General features: G+C 40.2%; 1 protein-coding gene across 8 annotated transcripts in view; it reads left to right on the top strand.

Annotated features, from left to right (window-relative positions):
- Nucleotides 1-16,832, top strand: part of LOC146796718 (membrane frizzled-related protein-like) — a 78,779-nt gene that overhangs the window by 12,555 nt on the left and 49,392 nt on the right. For 2 of the 8 annotated variants that reach the window (XM_085629389.1, XM_085629393.1), the window contains 4 exons: nucleotides 946-999; nucleotides 5,337-5,390; nucleotides 6,502-6,555; nucleotides 9,144-9,197. In XM_085629389.1, the coding sequence (XP_085485515.1) occupies nucleotides 946-999; nucleotides 5,337-5,390; nucleotides 6,502-6,555; nucleotides 9,144-9,197 (216 nt within the window). The remainder of the gene's footprint in view (nucleotides 1-945; nucleotides 1,000-5,336; nucleotides 5,391-6,501; nucleotides 6,556-9,143; nucleotides 9,198-16,832) is intronic. The other 6 variants (XM_085629396.1, XM_085629392.1, XM_085629390.1 and 3 more) reach the window with 4 other exon arrangements.

The following is a 16,832-nucleotide window of genomic DNA, read 5'->3' as shown; positions in this document are numbered from 1 at the left end:
TATTAAGGTTTTTACACCTTCTGACTTTTTCCATAAAAAAAGATTTTCACATTTGCAAGTGAAATCTAGACCAGCAGGAAATCACTCTAATCAATGTAGCGTCACCCTTTGCACAATCAGGTTCTGCCAAAATCATTCAATATTAATACAAAAACAACAGATTATTATAATCCCTATCTCAATTGTGTAGTCGACGGTACGTCATAGTCTACACCACAAACATTCAGCAGACAAGAAAACTATAAAGTGCATTCTACACTTTTCTCTTAAGTTCAATATCGATATCCCGGGATCTTAGGCTACGCCGAGCCTGATAACTCTTTAACTTCCCAACAAAAAAATATATAATTTAATCAAATCATTGAATTTACATTCCCGAAATCACTTCTCAATAACAGAACAAATAATCACAAATCATGACGCATCACTCTATTAATACTTGAACAAAATAGCAACCGCCTTTAACACAACTTGGGCCTCCACCTGCACTAGGATTTTGTCAGCACAACCACACGTAGAAGTAACTCCCACAAATAAGCCACTCAAGCAAAAAGGTGCAATGCTACCCCTTAAGAAATGTATTTGTACTAAAATAGCCCCTCTGGTAGGATAACAACAAGGTTCATTCTTTTCACAACTTACAATCAATACTAGCAATCCAATATGTAGACTCACATTTAATCGTCTCACTTTCCATGCACTTTCTGACTGTGATAGAAACAGTGCTCACAATGAAACTAAATGCCAAACATGTGAGTAAATCACAAATATACACACTGTGGTAAAAGGGTTCGCCGTTTTATGCCAAATATTTGAGTAAATCACAGATATACACATTGAGGCAAAAGGGTACAACACTTTATGTGTCTTCCAATTAGGCACACCTGCAAGCTCCTTACTCTGCACAGTAAACATGTCATATTTATGCTGTGTTCCTTTTTGCAGGCGGGGTCCCACTGAAGAGAATCTTCGACCCTATAATTGAAGCCAAAGAGGATGGTGAGTTTTTGGAATGAGTGATTTGAGTTGCTGGTGTTGGGGCAATCGATATTGGGGCAGTCGCAATTGGTCTGGGACTGTCTGTGCTGTTGTAATTTGTGGTATTTGTACCGCAACAGTCTTAATTGAAGCAGCAACACCAGGCGTCAGGGCTGGACTGAGGACCCAAATCAGCCCTGGCAAATTTTGTCAGACCAGACCAAATACGGTGCATAGCGAGCACAGCAGGTGAGCCTGACCACTACAAGTGGGAATTGGGGGTTTTCCCCCTGGAAAATATAGCAAAAATGGGGGATTCTACAACCCACTTTTCATTATATATTCAATTGTATTCGTTTTTAAAGCATAGTAAATGATGAGCTTACAGTGCACCAGAATACAACAATCTTTATGGGGCTCTTCAATGATTCCCTCACTATCACCCTCCAGCAGTGCCTCTCATCTCTCCATATCCCCTCTCTCAGCATTTAATTCATTTGTTTTATAGCACCTCTCTTACCAGTGTAGGGTGTCAGAGCATTTTACATTACACACAAACACACACACACACACACACACACACACATACAGAGACAATTAATCCTACGTGTGTAAATCAATGTTTAGAAACTGTTGCGTAAGACTAAGAGGACTGCAAGGTGTAGGATTCACATGTCATCCATACTGGTAGGCATTTTTAAGAGTGCTTGGTCTGGAGAAGTGCAAACTCAGGTTTCACAACGTAACACATTCATAAGAGTTGTCTTTACTAATAAGAATTTATTTCTACCCAAACAAACTCTTTTTAAGTAAAATTAGGATAATGACGCACCGGGGGAAAAAACACACTAACCTATATTACGTTTGCAACTCATGAACTGTATAATAACAAAAGGATCTCTGTGACAAAAGCAGTAATCCACTGAGCTATATACATAAAATACTGTTCTGATATTTGTCTCTTTCCCTGTCTCATGCTACCTTCTCCCAAATGTTCAGTGCTTGGTATTGGGTGGGTCTAGGTGGTGGCTTCATGTCGTTCAGCTTCTCCTTCAACGTTTATTTCTAATTTCAAAGGCACCATATCTAGGAAAACTCAATGGCCCATCCGTTGCAGTAATCTTGCACCATTGACGAAGCCACAGACATGTATGTAATCCCAATTCTGTCGTCATATAATGTGCAGGTTTACCCTGGGGAGGCTCTTCCTCACCTTTCCATATCGAAATTGTAACATCACCTCTCACAAAATTATTAAGTCCTTTAAAGCACTTCATGATCTTTACAACGTTCAACAATAACCAGTTCAATAAAAGAATCCAAATTCAAGGTTTTGATTTTGTTCCCTAAATGTCAAATCTCCTTCTCCAATCCTCTCACAGTTTATATCTTTGAAGACTTATTAACCATTATCAATGCAGTATTCATACAACACCTGACCTATCAAAGTGTGGTATTCTGTGTCATCATCAACCAATCAGAGTGCAACACTACACCAACCAACCAATTCCAGCGCAGCACACTATGAAGTATGATCTCTCTCCTTCAGCAGTTCACCCTTCTTTACAATTTCTCTCGTACACACAATTCTACAACTTTAAATAAATGAAATTAAACAATCTTTTCCTGCTTCACTAAAGAAAATCAAAGCAAATCAAGAATGGGAATCTTAAGGTTTTTACACCTTCTGACTTTTTCCATAAAAAAAGATTTTCACATTTGCAAGTGAAATAGAGACCAGCAGGAAATCACTCTAATCAATGTAGCGTCACCCTTTGCACAATCAGGTTCTGCCAAAATCATTCAATATTAATACAAAAACAACAGATTATTATAATCCCTATCTCAATTGTGTAGTCGACGGTACGTCATAGTCTACACCACAAACATTCAGCAGACAAGAAAACTATAAAGTGCATTCTACACTTTTCTCTTAAGTTCAATATCGATATCCCGGGATCTTACAGACAATTCGCAGGGTGTGAAAGGCAAATGGCGCTATCAACAAAAATTGCACAGAATCCAATATATGAAAGTCAAATTGACAGCGGTGCAAACAACAGTGGGAACAACACCCAAAACCCACAAGGCTCAATACAAGATTGATAAAGATGCAAGAAAAAAAGACTTGATGCACACGCTATTGAAATAAATGCATAGTTCAAAACAATCAAATACAGCACAAAGCTTCCATTCTTCTTAATTTATTAGCGAAGTTCTTCCACTCCCCAACGCGTTTCGTCGTTTCGAGGGAATTATCCCATACGACTTCCTCAGGGCTGGAAGTGACACAAATAACATATGTATAGAGAAATGGCAGCAGAAAAAAGACACAAAACATTTTTTTACAACACACAATGACTGAAACACAAAGTAAAGAGACAAACGGTTCAAAAGACAGGCAAAGTTATATGACAAGAATGGTAAATATTCTAAAGTAACGATATGAAGCACTAGTCTAAAGCAGTATATCAATAAAAAACACAAAATAATAGTAAACATCAGTGAAAAATCCTAAAAGAAACTACTCACCAACCCATGTGAGTCTAATATTACTAATCAAAGGAAAAGAAAAAATCTGTACCTCAATTATTTGATGAACTGCCAATCTAGAACAATATAAATGACTCATTTTTAGTCATTGCGTCACATATGAGGCACGATCAATCACAAACAATCATGAGACCAAAATTCAAAAATATATATACCTGGTATAACTGGAAAATGATCCTATTTTCTAATACCAATTGTAAAAAAGCTGCTCAATCATAAGCTGGCCGTCCAAATAACCAGGTTTAAGTTGAATATACCTAAAACGATGACGAATTGAAGTCAGTATAACTAGAAAATCGTAAATACATCTCCAGCATAAACTGCAAGTAACACTAAAATGCGTAAATATATCACAAGATTCATTGGCGGCAGAACTGTTTGATAATCTTAGTAAAGGGAGTTCGGTTATACAGGCCATTAATGTCACTAACAAACCAAAAAATGAAGGATTGCGTGATAAATTTATCAAACTGGAGAAACTTAAACGTTTTGAGATGTCAAAATGGTGGGATGGAGCCACACTTAAGCAATATATGAAGCTCAACAGGATACCCAGAGGCCTACGTTCTCAGATCATGCCAACATATGATGATCTGGACGATGACCTTCTGGGTATCTGGGAAAAGGAGCTTACATCTAGCTCCATGAAACTTATGGAAATTCTTATAGAAAATGCTGAAAGAAAAGTACAGAAACTACAGGCCGAAATTACCCAGTTAGAAAGCGAGATTGCTTCTCTAAACTTGCCTGAAGCAACATCTAAAAACTATGATATTTTGAAAGGGATACTATCTGAACATCAGAATGATATCAAACAGCGCAAAGCTAGGAAGCTGAAAAGGGATGAGGTAGATTATAACTCTGGTAGGGTTTTCACTTTCTCAAAGAAGTATGACTATCTCATTCCTGTAAGTACTAACAAGAATACTCCTGTGTTACTCATTTCTCTATACATATGTTATTTGTGTCACTTCCAGCCCTGAGGAAGTCGTATGGGATAATTCCCTCGAAACGACGAAACGCGTTGGGGAGTGGAAGAACTTCGCTAATAAATTAAGAAGAATGGAAGCTTTGTGCTGTATTTGATTGTTTTGAACTATGCATTTATTTCAATAGCGTGTGCATCAACTCTTTTTTTCTTGCATCCCGGGATCTTAGGCTACGCCGAGCCTGATAACTCTTTAACTTCCCAACAAAAAAATATATAATTTAATCAAATCATTGAATTTACATTCCCGAAATCACTTCTCAATAACAGAACAAATAATCACAAATCATGACGCATCACTCTATTAATACTTGAACAAAATAGCAACCGCCTTTAACACAACTTGGGCCTCCACCTGCACTAGGATTTTGTCAGCACAACCACACGTAGAAGTAACTCCCACAAATAAGCCACTCAAGCAAAAAGGTGCAATGCTACCCCTTAAGAAATGTATTTGTACTAAAATAGCCCCTCTGGTAGGATAACAACAAGGTTCATTCTTTTCACAACTTACAATCAATACTAGCAATCCAATATGTAGACTCACATTTAATCGTCTCACTTTCCATGCACTTTCTGACTGTGATAGAAACAGTGCTCACAATGAAACTAAATGCCAAACATGTGAGTAAATCACAAATATACACACTGTGGTAAAAGGGTTCGCCGTTTTATGCCAAATATTTGAGTAAATCACAGATATACACATTGAGGCAAAAGGGTACAACACTTTATGTGTCTTCCAATCAGGCACACCTGCAAGCTCCTTACTCTGCACAGTAAACATGTCATATTTATGCTGTGTTCCTTTTTGCAGGCGGGGTCCCACTGAAGAGAATCTTCGACCCTATAATTGAAGCCAAAGAGGATGGTGAGTTTTTGGAATGAGTGATTTGAGTTGCTGGTGTTGGGGCAATCGATATTGGGGCAGTCGCAATTGGTCTGGGACTGTCTGTGCTGTTGTAATTTGTGGTATTTGTACCACAACAGTCTTAATTGAAGCAGCAACACCAGGCGTCAGGGCTGGACTGAGGACCCAAGTCAGCCCTGGCAAATTTTGTCAGACCAGACCAAATACGGTGCATAGCGAGCACAGCAGGTGAGCCTGACCACTACAAGTGGGAATTGGGGGTTTTCCCCCTGGAAAATATAGCAAAAATGGGGGATTCTACAACCCACTTTTCATTATATATTCAATTGTATTCGTTTTTAAAGCATAGTAAATGATGAGCTTACAGTGCACCAGAATACAACAATCTTTATGGGGCTCTTCAATGATTCCCTCACTATCACCCTCCAGCAGTGCCTCTCATCTCTCCATATCCCCTCTCTCAGCATTTAATTCATTTGTTTTATAGCACCTCTCTTACCAGTGTAGGGTGTCAGAGCATTTTACATTACACACAAACACACACACACACACACACACACATACAGAGACAATTAATCCTACGTGTGTAAATCAATGTTTAGAAACTGTTGCGTAAGACTAAGAGGACTGCAAGGTGTAGGATTCACATGTCATCCATACTGGTAGGCATTTTTAAGAGTGCTTGGTCTGGAGAAGTGCAAACTCAGGTTTCACAACGTAACACATTCATAAGAGTTGTCTTTACTAATAAGAATTTATTTCTACCCAAACCAACTCTTTTTAAGCAAAATTAGGATAATGACGCACCGGGGGAAAAAACACACTAACCTATATTACGTTTGCAACTCATGAACTGTACAATAACAAAAGGATCTCTGTGACAAAAGCAGTAATCCAATGAAACTAAATGCCAAACATGTGAGTAAATCACAAATATACACACTGTGGTAAAAGGGTTCGCCATTTTATGCCAAATAGTTGAGTAAATCACAGATATACACATTGAGGCAAAAGGGTACAACACTTTATGTGTCTTCCAATCAGGCACACCTGCAAGCTCCTTACTCTGCACAGTAAACATGTCATATTTATGCTGTGTTCCTTTTTGCAGGCGGGGTACCACTGAAGAGAATCTTCGACCCTATAATTGAAGCCAGAATGGTTGGTGAGTTTTTGGAATGAGTGATTTGAGTTGCTGGTGTTGGGGCAATAGGTGTTGGGGCAGTCGAAATTGGTCTGGGACTGTCTGTGCTGTTGCAATTTGTGGTATTTGTACCGCAACAGTCATAATTGAAGCAGCAACACCAGGCGTCAGGGCTGGACTGAGGACCCAAATCAGCCCTGGCAAATTTTGTCAGACCAGCCCAAATACGGTGCATAGCGAGCACAGCAGGTGAGCCTGACCACTACAAGTGGGAATTGGGGGTTTTTCCCCTGGAAAATATAGCAAAAATGGGGGATTCTACAACCCACTTTTCATTATATATTCAATTGTATTCGTTTTTAAAGCATAGTAATTGATGAGCTTACAGTGCACCAGAATACAACAATCTTTATGGGGCTCTTCGAAGATTCCCTCACTATCACCCTCCAGCAGTGCCTCTCATCTCTCCATATCCCCTCTCTCAGCATTTAATTCATTTGTTTTATAGCACCTCTCTTACCAGTGTGGAGTGTCGGAGCATTTTACATTACACACAAACACACACACACACACACACACACATACAGAGACAATTAATCCTACGTGTGTAAATCAATGTTTAGAAAATGTTGCATAAGACAAAGACGACTACAAGGTGTAGGATTCACATGTCATCCATACTGGTAGGCATTTTTAAGAGAGCTTGGTCTGAAGAAGTGCAAACTCAGGTTTCACAACGTAACACATTCATAAGAGTTGTCTTTACTAATAAGAATTTATTTCTACCCAAACAAACTCTTTTTAAGTAAAATTAGGATAATGACGCACCGGGGAAAAAAACACACTAACCTATATTACGTTTGCAACTCATGAACTGTATAATAACAAAAGCATCTCTGTGACAAAAGCAGTAATCCACTGAGCTATATACATAAAATACTGTTCTGATATTTGTCTCTTTCCCTGTCTCATGCTACCTTCTCCCAAATGTTCAGTGCTTGGTATTGGGTGGGTCTAGGTGGTGGCTTCATGTCGTACAGCTTCTCCTTCAACCTGTATTTCTAATTTCAAAGGCACCATATCTAGGAAAACTCAATGGCCCATCCGTTGCAGTAATCTTGCACCATTGACGAAGCCACAGACATGTATGTAATCCCAATTCTGTCGTCATATAATGTGCAGGTTTACCCAAGGGAGGCTCTTCCTCACCTTTCCATATCGAAATGGTAACATCACCTCTCACAAAATTCTTAAGTCCTTTAAAGCACTTCATGATCTTTACAACGTTCAACAATAACCAGTTCAATTAAAGAATCCAAATTAAATGTTTTGATTTTGTTCCCTAAATGTCAAATCTCCTTCTCCAATCCTCTCACAGTTTATATCTTTGAAGACTTATTAACCATTATCAATGCAGTATTCACACAACACCTGACCTATCACAGTGTGGTATTCTGTGTCATCATCAACCAATCACAGTGCAACACTACACCAACCAACCAACCAATTCCAGCGCAGCACACTATGAAGTATGGTCTCTCTCCTTCAGCAGTTCACCCTCCTTTACAATTTCTCTCATACACACAATTCTACAACTTTTAATAAATGAAATTAAACAATCTTTGCCTGCTTCACAAAAAAGAGAATCAAAGCAATTCAAGAATGGGAATATTAAGGTTTTTACACCTTCTGACTTTTTCCATAAAAAAAGATTTTCACATTCGCAAGTGAAATCTAGACCAGCGGGAAATCACTCTTATCAATGTAGCGTCACCCTTTGCACAATCAGGTTCTTCCAAAATCATTCAATATTAATCAAAGACAACAGATTATTATAATCCCTATCTCAATTGTGTAGTCGACGGTACGTCATAGTCTACACCACAAACATTCAGCAGACAAGAAAACTATAAAGTGCATTCTACACTTTTCTCTTAAGTTCAATATCGATATCCCGGGATCTTAGGCTACGCCGAGCCTGATAACTCTTTAACTTCCCAACAAAAAAATATATAATTTAATCAAATCATTGAATTTACATTCCCGAAATCACTTCTCAGTAACAGAACAAATAATCACAAATCATGACGCATCACTCTATTAATACTCAAACAAAATAGCAACCGCCTTTAACACAACTTGGGCCTCCACCTGCACTAGGATTTTGTCAGCACAACCACACGTAGAAGTAACTCCCACAAATAAGCCACTCAAGCAAAAAGGTGCAATGCTACCCCTTAAGAAATGTATTTGTACTAAAATAGCCCCTCTGGTAGGATAACAACAAGGTTCATTCTTTTCACAACTTACAATCAATACTAGCAATCCAATATGTAGACTCACATTTAATCGTCTCACCTTCCATGCACTTTCTCACTGATAGAAACAGTGCTCACAATGAAACTAAATGCCAAACATGTGAGTAAATCACAAATATACACACTGTGGTAAAAGGGTTTGCCGTTTTATGCCAAATATTTGAGTAAATCACAGATATACACATTGAGGTAAAAGGGTACAGCACTTTATGTGTCTTCCAATCAGGCACACCTGCAAGCTCTTTACTCTGCACAGTAAACATGTCATATTTATGCTGTTTCTTTTTGCAGGCGGGGTCCCACTGAAGAGAATCTTCGACCCTATAATTGAAGCCAAAAAGGATGGTGAGTTTTGGGAATGAGTAACTTGAGTTGCTGGTGTTGGGGCAATAGGTATTGGGGCAGTCGCAATTGGTCTGGGACTGTCTGTGCTGTTGTAATTTGTGGTATTTGTACCGCAACAGTCTTAATTGAAGCAGCAACACCAGGTGTCAGGGCTGGACTGGGAACCCAAAGCAGCCCTGGCAAATTTTGTCAGACCAGCCCAAATACGGTTCATAGCGAGCACAGCAGGTGAGCCTGACCACTACAAGTGGGATTTGGGGGGTTTTCCCCTGGAAAATATAGCAAAAATGGTGGATTCTACAACCAACTTTTCATTATATATTCAATTGTATTCGTTTTTAAAGCATAGTAAATGATAAGCTTACAGTGCACCAGAATACAACAATCTTTATGGGGCTCTTCAATGATTCCCTCACTATCACCCTCCAGCAGTGCCTCTCATCTCTCCATATCCCCTCTCTCAGCATTTAATTCATTTGTTTTATAGCACCTCTCTTACCAGTGTAGGGTGTCGGAGCATTTTACATTACACACACACACATACAGAGACAATTAATCCTACGTGTGTAAATCAATGTTTAGAAAATGTTGCATAAGACAAAGAGGACTACAAGGTGTACATCAAGATCTCCTCTATCAAAGAGATAAGGACAATGAACCTAGCTCTCGAAAAGACAGTCCAATGGCTATCGACCAACTTCCTCAAGCTAAACTCTCAAAAAGCAGAGTTTCTCCTAATCTCCCCCCCTAAGAACTCCACTGAGACAAAGGAATGGATCAAAATTATCACTGCGTTGAATTGCACGCCAACTGTAGTAGACTCCTCCTTATCACTAGGTATCACTCTGGACAAGACCCTTAATATGCAAAATCACGTCAACTTATTGACTAAAAATGCCCGCTTCCACCTCAGCTATCTCAGAAAAATGAAACCTTTTCTCGAGATTTCCGACCTCAAAACTGCAGTCCAGTCCTTAGTTATTTCAAGGCTTGAATACGGATGTACCACCCTCGCTGGGCTTCCCAAAGTCTCAACCGCCCCTCTAAAAGCCTGTCTCAATGCCGCAGCAAGACTCATAACAGGTTCTTGGAAATTTGACCACATATCGCCACATCTGAAAGCACTCAACTGGCTACCCTACGAAGCCCGAATCCACCTAAAAATGGCTTGCATCACACACAAGTTGTTACACCACAACACCCCCAGTACCTAGCCCAAAAACGTACCTTATCTGGAGGAAACAGACATTCAAGGAGCGCAAACAATCTACTTCTGAAACCTTCACGTTTCAAAAAGTCTAAAACTTCCAACAGAGCATTCTCCGGGGCAGCGCCAAGATTATGGAACTCGCTTCCACCATACATCAGAAAAATCTCCTCTACGCCTCTCTTCAAAAAGGAAGCAAAATTATACCTTATGAGCAAATTCCTACCTTAAATCTGCACAACCACGACCCCTGATCTACAACCCCTAACTAACTCTACTCTCGGTTTACCTGACCGTGAAGTGAAGACCTACACGAACTTGAACTGTCTTTTAATGCTCAGAACATTTCTTCCCACTGCTGCCACGAGAAGTGAAAACCTATACAAACTTTGAATGGTTTTACTGCTCAGAACAAGTCCTCTCAATGTTGTTACTCCTTGTTACTTTCAGACTATGTTTCTTTGTATGCAATGTTCCCCTTTGAATGTGTTCACCATTTGCCTTATGTAAAGGCTCTGATACCCTAGCTTGGGTCTGGTTCGCGCTCTATAAAACTATAAAAATAAAATAATTAAATAAAAATAAATAGTATTCACATGTCATCCTTACTGGTAGGCATTTTTAAGAGTGCTTGGTCTGTGGAAGTACATACGCGGGATTCAGAACGTAACACATTGGTAGGAGTTGACTCTACTAATAAGAATTTATTTCTACCCAAACAAACCCTTTGTAAGCAAAATTAGGATAATGACGCTCCGGGGAAAAAAAAAACACACTAACCTAGATTACGTTTGTAACTAATGAACTGTACAATAACAAAAGGATCTCTGTGACAAAAGCAGTAATCCACTGAGCTATACACATAAAATACTGTTCTGATATTTGTCTCTTTCCCTGTCTCATGCTACCTTCTCCCAAATATTCAGTGCTTGGTATTGGGTGGGTCTAGGTGGTGGCTTCAAGTCAAGTCAAGTCAAAGATCTTTATTCGGAAAAAAAACCATCCATAAAAGTACATGTAAATCACAACAATCATCCAATAAAAACAATAAGATAAATTTTTAAAAGCTAATAAAAAAGCGGCCTAGTTAGTCTTATAATGTAAGCATTTTATAGAATACGGATATCATGACAGTAACAATAATTCTACAATAAATGTGCAATATGATTTAGGCTAGAATAGGCAACAATTAAAACAATGCACAGCTAGTTTAGCTATGGCATGTGCAAAAAAAGCAGCCACTGGTACAAATATGCAATGTGCAAACTATGCAAGAATAAAACAAACTTATCTGACCGTGTACATTGTTGCTCGGGATCGAACCGCGGATTGAAGGAAGCAGCTAACTCTGAGGATTACATCATCAGAGCTTAGCATCAATAAATCTCTAAATGCTAGATTAAAATCCATCAGAGCATTCTTTCTAAGGTACGGGATTAGGTAGTGTTTGGTATATTTTATGTAAAAACCACAAAAGAACGTAAAATGCAACAGGCTTTGTTTGCCACCTAGGTTACAGGGACAGCTTAAGTTTTCCAAATTTTTGTTAAAGCCTAAAGGGAAGCAAAGTAGATTTTTAATGCTCCCATCCCTGAACCGAAACAACAAGCTCCTATTCAATTTGCCCAGTTTTTTTTGCAGGTAGCCCTGGGGCATGATGTAGGGCCTACCGCATGGCTCCAGAAGGGGAATGTACCTTATAATAGCTGGCTTTACATACTCGGTCTTTTCCCTATCTTTGCGGTACAGGTCTTACAACGCCCTTTTTGTACCGCAACAGTCATAATTGAAGCAGCAACACCAGGTGTCAGGGCTGGACTGGGAACCCAAAGCAGCCCTGGCAAATTTTGTCAGACCAGCCCAAATACGGTTCATAGCGAGCACAGCAGGTGAGCCTGACCACTACACGTGGGATTTGGGGGGTTTTCCCCTGGAAAATATAGCAAAAATGGTGGATTCTACAACCAACTTTTCATTATATATTCAATTGTATTCGTTTTTAAAGCATAGTAAATGATAAGCTTACAGTGCACCAGAATACAACAATCTTTATGGGGCTCTTCAATGATACCCTCACTATCACCCTCCAGCAGTGCCTCTCATCTCTCCATATCCCCTCTCTCAGCATTTAATTCATTTGTTTTATAGCACCTCTCTTACCAGTGTAGGGTGTCGGAGCATTTTACATTACACACACACACATACAGAGACAATTAATCCTACGTGTGTAAATCAATGTTTAGAAAATGTTGCATAAGACAAAGAGGACTACAAGGTGTACATCAAGATCTCCTCTATCAAAGAGATAAGGACAATGAACCTAGCTCTCGAAAAGACAGTCCAATGGCTATCGACCAACTTCCTCAAGCTAAACTCTCAAAAAGCAGAGTTTCTCCTAATCTCCCCCCCTAAGAACTCCACTGAGACAAAGGAATGGATCAAAATTATCACTGCGTTGAATTGCACGCCAACTGTAGTAGACTCCTCCTTATCACTAGGTATCACTCTGGACAAGACCCTTAATATGCAAAATCACGTCAACTTATTGACTAAAAATGCCCGCTTCCACCTCAGCTATCTCAGAAAAATGAAACCTTTTCTCGAGATTTCTGAATTCTTATGCGTGCAATCAATAATTTGAGGTGATAAAAATAGATGCCCCTTCTCCACGCTTACTAAGCTTTTCTCGACTGCCCTGAGCCAGTGTATGTGATTAGCCCGCTCACATTTTAAGCAGTCCGAGATAATATCACGGGTCAAAGAGGCAGCGGAGTTCCGCCATATTTTCTGCCAAAACAGGGCGGGTCTGCATCTTATATAATCCTCTATATAGGGGAGATTCAATTCCCTATGGCACACGTAAGATGGGGCTGAGATGACCCCCCCCCCCAGAACCTTCCTACAAAATCTATTCTCTTCGGTCTGTATGTTAGTACAGTTCGAATGTCCCCACACCTCTGCACCATAGGTTCCTGTCTGTAAACATTGAGTTCTGTAAATTTGTAACAATGGTGTAATAACCTCGGCATGTTTGGGTTGGCGGAGAGTGATTATAGAATTAGTTGCTTTGCCCAGGTTGTTCCTCCCCCAGGCAACGTGAGGCTGCCAGGATCCAGAATCGGAGAACAACAGGCCTAAATAGGGAAAAGTGCAAGTGCTTTTTAAAACATTGTTCCCTGACATGATATGACGAATTCTATGTTTCTTTGGGCCGCAGGACATTATATAAGATTTATTAAAATTGGTACATAAGCCAAGGTCGGCCATATATGAGACGAAACCTGATATTAAAGTGCGCAGTGCATTGGGTGTGCGGCCCATAAGGACCGCATCATCCGCATAGAGGAGTGCAGGGAGTGGTTTGCCATTAATGTGCGGGACGTCACTGGTTAGTTTACGCAAAGAATTACTCAATTCATTTATATATAAAAAGCAGGGGGGCCAAGTCGCAGCCCTGTCTGACTCCCCTGCTAATTAAAATGTCACCAGAAACTTCACCATCATTATTTATTCGAACGCGGCGGGCTTTCAAGTCACTGTGTAGGTGGGCCAAAAAATAAACCAGAGATTCATCTAAACCATAATTCAACAGAACTGACCATAAGCGGGAACGATTAACAAAATCAAAAGCAGAACTTAAATCCATAAACCCTAAATACAATGGGGATTTTTTGGCGATGGTGTATTTGGCCAGTATTAAGTTTAGATTTAGGCATTGCTCCACAGTCCCTACGTTACTTCTAAAGCCTAACTGGCACGGGTGTAAGATCATATTTTCCTCCGCCCAGGTTCTGATCTTGTTAAAGATAACCCTACCTAGAATCTTCAGGGTGTTATCTATTAAAGATATTGGGCGATAACAACCAGGGTCGAGTTTGTTGCCTTTTTTAAAAATTGGCACGATGATGCTATTAGACCAGGTTCTTGGGAGTGGGGTATGAGATAAGTTATTAAAAATGTTACACAATAAAGGTGACCAAAAGTCAGGCTCTGATTTTATTTGGTCGATGGATAGTCCATAGGGTCCAGGTGCTTTGTTCCCCGCACTTTGTGAAATGGCATCTTCCACCTCCATTATAGAAATATTCAGTGCCGTGAAGGGCTGAGAAATTTCCGTGGAAGGGTGCGGTGCAGCATAAATATTTGAAAAATGGTCCACCCACGCGTCCCCTGATATATTGCAGTTTATGGGGGTGATATTAGATCCAATTGATCTCAAGTTCTTAACCTCGCTCCAGAACCCGGCGGCATCTCTCAGTGCCGCTGTGCACACAAGGGATTCCCAATGGTCTTTTAGTAGCTCTTCAGATCTTTTTTTTACAGTGCGCTTATAACTTGACCTCAGTCTCCTCACCAGAGACTGGTCCCGTGGTTCAACTATAAGGGCAGCCCTTAGTTCCCGGTTTGCTTTGGAACATGAGGTGTCAAACTACCTTGGTTTTTATTATTATTGGCTGGAGCTGGTTTTATGGCCTTACACAGCCCAATAAATGCCTCAACAATGTCATGTCCAGAACTATCAGTAGATAAACAGACAGACACTAATAAAGGGTGCATCTTAATGGTGCGAGCTAGAACCCCCTTATTGTCAATCCCCTTCCAGACCACCCTAAGTTTGTCTGTTGACGCTACTAAGTTTTTTGCCCCAATTTCTCTGTGATTCCCCTGTATTTTGATAGATTTAAAACTGGTTAAGATTGGGTGGTGGTCACTGTATATGGTACTAACAACCACAGCCTCTAATAAAAGGTCCACGAGCAGGGAGGATATAAATACATAGTCTATTGTTGTTGAGCTCCCACGCCCGACATAGGTGGCCACAGGTCCTTTATTCACGGCGGTGTTTGCCCTCTCCATAACATTGACTAGATCCCGTGTGGCTAGGTGATTGAGCAATTCTTCCCCTCTTTTACAAGGAGCGGTTCTGAGGTGAATATGTGCATTAAAATCGCCTCCTAATCAAATACCATCAAATTTACCATACTTTTGACCGTCTACAATTTCATCAATAAAATCAAACAATCTTATAAAATTTGTATTGGGATGAGTTGTGAATTCATTGTTATAAAAATTGATTAGACATAACTTTATCCTACTAGTAAAAATCAGAGCCTGGAAATTCATATCGTTACTTTGCAAGGCTGCTTTAATTTTATCTCCTGCCCTAATCTTAACCCAAATAGAAAGTCCCCCGCTAGGTCGACCCATATCCGGGATGGGTACAATTTGATTGTAACAACTATAACCCTCGTAGAGCAAGGAACTAGTACACCAAGTTTCCTGGAACATTAAAATGTCAAAATTGATAACCCAGTCTGTCCAGTCCCTAATTTTCATTTTCGCATTGAGACCGGCAATGTTCCAGCTCAGGATTGTCAGATTATCGGACAGTATAGGGGTGACGGTGGCATGGGCGATTATTTTAAAATGGGATGGCGACGCTGGCGCTCTAATGCCATTAGACACCATTGTAGTGGAGCAAATTGACGATTCACCCACGGGACCAGTTGTATTCAAGTGATCGCTAGTTGCTATATCTGGGAAGATAGCTGATGGTCAGTCCAAGGTCCCCGACTCAGATAGTACACTGAATCTATTATACAGTGGATAGGGTGGTGGAGCTGGGCTAAATGGTCTCTGAGGTGGCCTATAGAAGTAACCCAAAGGCAATGGGGTTACAACAGTTGAAGGGCTAGGATAGATGTTATTGCTACTAAGAATGAATTTAGCTATAGTGGGGTGTCTGAAATTGATTACAATGTAATCTCCAGTGATATTCTTAAATAAAGGACCAACCCAGCTCACCCGGCGGATTGACAAAATTTCACTCGAGATGTTAGGATCTATCCCTTTATGTTTAGTCAACCAGTCAATACACTTGTTATTCAACTGGACCCAGGACTCACCTTGTCCCTCCTTAAGCGGTGGTAGACCCGCCAAGGTGAGAACATATGGGCAAGCATCAGGAGGCAAATGAAGGGCCGGCCCCAGATGTTTTATGGGCCTAGTAGCAACAGCTTGGCCCTTATCTGAGCCAATATTAGTTGGTGCCCCCGGCTTCGTGATGGCCAAGGTGGATCCGCCCTTTGATGTACCAGCAACCACACTAGTGGGGCAAGGCGGTCCAGCTGCTACAGCCGGGGTGTGCTGCGATGTCATGGCAGATTGGGTTTTCCCTACAGTATCACCCCTGGGTGCAATATTAGATGTGGGTGTACTACTGGTGGTGTTAGGCCTGCCACCCAAAAAGCCCTTGCTGACAACTTCCAAATCTTTCAGTAGGCGATCTCCCCTCATTCGATCAAGGCTAATCACCCCTTTCCTTTTTGCGTCTTCCTTTTTTACCAGGTTTTCCAATCTATCTAATCTTTTAAAAATAGTATTAAACTGTTTGATCATTTGACTTTCCATTTGTTTAAAAATAGTAT

Source organism: Triturus cristatus, chromosome 10, assembly GCF_964204655.1.
Source record: "Triturus cristatus chromosome 10, aTriCri1.1, whole genome shotgun sequence".
In the NCBI taxonomy this organism is placed as follows: Eukaryota; Metazoa; Chordata; class Amphibia; order Caudata; family Salamandridae; genus Triturus; species Triturus cristatus.
Note: the sequence above shows the minus strand (reverse complement) of the source record. Positions and strands in the feature narration are given on the sequence as shown.